Source organism: Octodon degus, unplaced genomic scaffold (genome assembly GCF_000260255.1).
Source record: "Octodon degus isolate 3935 unplaced genomic scaffold, OctDeg1.0 scaffold00019, whole genome shotgun sequence".
In the NCBI taxonomy this organism is placed as follows: domain Eukaryota; kingdom Metazoa; phylum Chordata; class Mammalia; order Rodentia; family Octodontidae; genus Octodon; species Octodon degus.
The window spans coordinates 8,683,804-8,689,201 of NW_004524595.1; the positions used below are offsets into that span (position 1 = coordinate 8,683,804).

Here is a 5,398-nt window from a genome sequence, read left to right on the forward strand (position 1 = left end):
AGGGTCTCACTATATAGTTCAGGCTGGCCTTGAACTTATGGTGTAGCCCAGGCTGGTCTAGAACTCAGGGATCTTCTGCCTCAGCCTCCCAAGTGCTGAGATTACAGGCATGTAATTACACCATGCCCTGCTTGCCAGTAATAAGTTTTAAGAGTAGTATTGCAGTGGTGTATACTCCAGAAAGTTTAAAGCTATAGAAATTTCTAATGTAATAATTATCTGATGAAGGTGAAACTGTATTCATTAAAAAAATTAGGGAATAGAACCTGAGAAAAGTTCTTCACAACCTCCCCTTTTAAAATAAAGCTGGGAGGGGCCGGGGAGATGGCTCAGTAGAATAAGCGCTTCCCTGGCAAGTGCAAGGGCCTGAGTTCAATCCCTGGTTCTGCCAAAAAAAAAGAAGCTGGAGCCCCCTGAGCTGCCCCACCCCACCCCTTGCAGGAGCCTTGACAACAATATGTAAAATAACAGCCATTGGTGAATTCCTATTATTTTGTTTAGTGAAATTGTATCATTTCTAATGGCTTTATTTTAAAAATTTTCATTCCCAAAACAAGCTGGCAGTGGGCAATGGTGCTGCATGTCTGTAATCCCAGCACTTGGGGAGTCTGAGGCAGGAGGATTTCTTTGAGTTTGAGGCCAGCCTGAACTATGCTATGAGTTCAAGGTCAGCCTGAACTACATAGTGAGACTGACTCAAAACAACAATAAATCAAAACAAAAACCAAAACAAGCTGGCCCAAAAAGCTTAGCCAGAAGGATTACAATTTCAAGGCCAACCTGCACTATGCAGCAGGACCTTGCTAACCCCCTTAAAAACATTACTGAGTTTTGAGACAAGGTCTTCCTTTGGTTGCCGAGTTGCCCAGGCTTTTCTAAAACTTGCAGTTTTCCTGCATTAGCCTCCCAGAGTGCTGGGATTACAGGTGTGTGCCACTGTGCCTGGGCAAGAATTCACTTCTTTAGAGCAGACAGAAATTTTACTGTGTTGCTTTTCTGAATGATGTTGTCATCACTTACACAAAAGTTTTAGATTCCTTTTTCAAACTTTTTTTTTTTTTTTGAGATACTAAAGGACTACTTCCCCAGTCCTTTTTATTTTCTATCTCTTATCAGCATGTGTTTACAGTACATAATAATTACATTCTTTGTGGGGAGTTGGCATATATACATAACTTTTTTATTTTGAGACAGGGTCTTGCGTCAAATTTGTAATCTTCCTGTATCAGCCTCCTGAGTAGCTGGGATTACAAGTGTGTGCAACCAACTCCTTGCCTAAGTTTCTTTTTGTGGAATGATTTTAGGGTCTGCCTCAATCATTTTGTATTTTAGTGTTCTTTTGAGACAGCATCTTATTGTGTATCTCAGGGTGCCTGTGAACTCGCTTTGTACTCCAGGCTGGCCTCAAACTCATGCCAGTCCTCCTGCCTCAGTATCCTGAGTGCTGGATTATAAGTATGCAACAACAGGCCTGGCTGCATTCCAATGTCTTGAATAATTTTTTTATTTTTTATTTTTTGTATTTTAGGGAAGGGTCTACAGGGTATTCAGGGTCTCACTACTAGATCGGACTCCTAGTGATCTGCCTTTTTACAGCCTCCCAAGACCTGGGATTACAGGCAAGAACCACCACATCCAGTCTCAATTGCTGGTCCCAGCACACCCTGGGGGTGGAGGTGGGGGTGGGAGGGCAGCAGCAGGCAGGTGTGGCCCCTGTACCTGGTTGCAGGCAATTTAATCCCCTGAGCTATTTGGCTGGCCCTAGTTTTGAATAATTTTTTGCATGTCAAAAGAAATTACCAGGGGGCCCGGGAGATGGCTCAGTGGAATAAGCGCTTCCCTGGCAAGCACAAGGGTCTGAGTTCAATCCCCGGTTCCGCAAAAAATAAAAAAGAGAGAGAGAGAGAGAGAGAGAGAGAGAGAGAGAGAGAGAGAGAGAAAGAGAGAGAGAGAAAGATTACTAACAAAGTGAAAAGACAACTCACAAATTTGGAAAAAATCTTAGCTAATAAGCACTCAGACAAAGGTCTGCTCTCTAGAATTTATAAAGAACTAAAAAACATTAGGGCACCAAAATTTAAAGACCTAGTTCAGAAATGGGCATCTGAGATGAACGCACACTTCTCAGAGGACAAAGTTATAGAAGCTAATAAATATATGAAAAAATGCTCCACATCACTAGCTGTTTGTGAAATGCAAATTAAAAGAAAACTGAGATACCATCTCATCCCAGAAAGAATGGCTATCATAAAGAAATCAAACAGAGAGGCTGTGAGGAAAAAGGAACCCTTCTCCACTGCTGGTGGCAATGTAGACTGGTACAACTTTATGGAAATCAGTGTGGAGACTCCTTAAAAAACTAGGACTGGAAATCCCATTCAAGCCAGCTATCCCCCTACTGGGACTTTTCCCGGAGGAACTGAAAACATAGTATCACAGTGATATATGTGCACCTATGTTTATAGTAGCACAATTTGTGATAGCCAAATCTTGGAAACAACCAAGATGCCTGTCATCTGAGGAATGGATATAAAAGATGTGTTGTTTTTATACAATGGAGTATTACTCAGCTATAAACAATGATAAACTTGAAACCTTTATATTTAAGTGGATGCCACTTGAAGATATAAGTGAAATAAACCAGATCCACATGTGTAAATATCGTATAATCTCCCTAGTATAAGAACTCAAAAGAAGAAATAAAAATAGAAAGGTATAACACAATTAAAAGGAAAGTGAGAACTTAAGGATTAAGTAATGAAGAAAGGGTAAGGAGAAAAGCTAGGAAACATGACAGGGGCAAAGTCATACATTTATATGCACAAGATGGTTAAGGCAATGATCTTGAGAATCTTCAGCAGGTTTTTGAAACTAGCAGTTAATTGGTAGGATTCTCACCCTAACTATATATGCTCATACCTGTGAACTAAGCAACTGCATTGAAGACAGCAATGTGTAGTAGTAGGGCCATGCTTGGAATGTCTGTCATTCTGGTCTTCAAAATATGTACTGCTTATTATGTCATTCCAATTACTGCCATACTGTCTCTCAAGTAAATGTCAGGTTTTTTTTTTTTTTTTTTTTTTTTTTTTTTTTAAAGGGTAATACATGAAAACAGACAAGAAAGGGGCCGGGGAGATGGCTCAGTGGAATAAGTGCTCGCCTGGCAAACGCAAGGTCCTGAGTTTGATCCTGGAACCACCAAAAAAACAAAACAAAACAAAACAAAAAACCTTAAGAGACAAGGGAAAAAAAAAATCCTGTAACATTTCAACCATTTTGTTGTACTTATAGCCAAATTTGATTTGATACTAAGACTTGTGCATAATTGGCAAATATGATGAATTAATATGACTAAAGCCAAGGTATATATTTGAAATAATAGAGTAGACTTTTGGTGTAATGTAAATTGAGTGATTTTGGAGAATTCCAGAAATCGTTGTGCATTGGCAACATTGTTAGAGTACACATACTGGTTACTTTAGAGTTACCTTCATATGCCTAGAGTATCATTCACTTTCTATACAAAGGTGCCAAAAATGAACTGTTCTCAAGACTTATCTTTCATGAGGGAGAGGGATGGGTGTAGTTATTTTTGTTTACATTTATTTATTTTTGTCTTTTTGAGACAGAGTCTCACTGTACAGTTCAAGCTGGCCTTGTGCTTACTTTGTAGCCCACCAGTGATCCTCTTGCCTAAGTCTGCCAGGCTCTGGAATTACAGGCATGTGCCACTATGCCCAGTTTTTTTTGTTGTTGTTGTTGTTATTGTTTTGAGACAGGGTCTTGCTTTGTTGTTCGGACTAGACTTTAATTTACTGTGTAGCCTGCACTCGCTTTGATCCTGGTCCCACCATAATTATTATTCTACCTCAGTCTCTCAGAGTACTGGGATTTCAGGTATGCACCACTATGCCCAGCCTTCTCCTCCCTTAATTTATTTATTTATTTATTTATTTATTTATTTTTTCTCGCCACTGGGGAATTGAACTCAGGACCCTGCGCTTGCCAGGAAAGCACTTATTCTATTGAGTTATGTCCCCAGCCCCTCCCTTAATTTTTTAATCTGTGAAAATAATTTATTTAAAACCTATCTTAGTTTTCATTGACAGCTCTTTTATTAAGCAGTAATTTAGAAGTTTTTTGAAACAGGGTCTTGTTATGCAGTCCAAGTTGGCCTTGAACTCACCATATAATATAGGCTGCCTCAATCTTGTAGTAATTCTCCTGCCTCAGCCTCCCAGATTCTGAGATTATAAACTTGTAGCACCATACCCGATTGAACTTTCTAATACTAAGAAACACATACTGGTTTGTTTAATTCCTCAATTTATAATGGCATTTGTTGTCTTTTTAGTGATTTATATTTTTCTTCCACCACCAAAATGAGAGAATTGTAAAGTGACTTGTTTTGAGAAATCAGCTGTTTTAATTTTTTACTTGAAAATGTATAGTCAGTATTTTGAAGGGATTATTAGATATTAGTGTTCAGTGGTTTTCTTCCTCATTTTACATTTTGTTATTTGAAAAAGTTTTGTCATAGTTTGAAATTTATTTTATCAGACAAAATTATTAGCTACTGTATGTTGCCAGGCAACTTACTGCTTCACTTAAATTTATGCTACCTGTTAAGCTTCAGTCTTTTCATTAGGGTTGTAATTCATAGAGTTGATGACAGGACTACTTCTGTGTATAATCTGTTATGAAAGTTTTTCTTTATAAAGAATTAAGTGATAGTATATTCTGTTCATACATTATCAATCTTAGGTTAAAATTTATCTTGTAAAAATAATATATCAACAACATTTAATTTATTGATTATTACAAACATTTTAAAGATTAAAATAATAATTCTAGCAGAATTGTTTTTCTTGCTTATCCAAATAAATGCTGATGTGTTTGTATATTAAATATAACTGTGTTCTAGGTTAACTTCTCAGCCTGGTGCTGCATTACCGAACGGACATAGTGGCTTATGTGAGTATTCTGTTGTAAAACTGCCTGGTATTGAAATTCTTACAGTGGTGTTAGATTAAGCATCAGTGTGTGGGGAAAACAGATTGATTCAATACTCTGCTGAGTTTATAGTTGGAAGTAACTAGGTAAAAAATGTCATTGAAAAAATGTATGAAGGTTTTAAATTTTAAGAAATCTGTATAACTAATAATTTTAAATGTGACATAAAATCCCTATGGAAAATTTAAATTATTGAGTATTAGAGCCATTAAGAAGTTATGTTCACGCAAGGGCCTGAGTTCAATCCCTGATTCTGCAAAAAAAAAAAAAAAAAAAAAAAAAAAAAATCCACTTTAATAGTCTTTTAAAAGTGATTTTAGCCAAGTATGATGGCACATGCCTGTAAACCCAGCACTTAGGAGCATCACTGTGAGTTCAAGGC

General features: G+C 37.4%; 1 protein-coding gene across 2 annotated transcripts in view; it reads left to right on the forward strand.

Moving 5' to 3' along the window:
- Atad2b (ATPase family, AAA domain containing 2B) overlaps nucleotides 1-5,398 on the forward strand; it is a 187,919-nt gene that overhangs the window by 51,798 nt on the left and 130,723 nt on the right. For both annotated transcript variants that reach the window (XM_004627459.2, XM_004627460.2), the window contains exon 3: nucleotides 4,928-4,977. In XM_004627459.2, coding sequence (XP_004627516.1) covers nucleotides 4,928-4,977 — 50 coding nt within the window. The remainder of the gene's footprint in view (nucleotides 1-4,927; nucleotides 4,978-5,398) is intronic.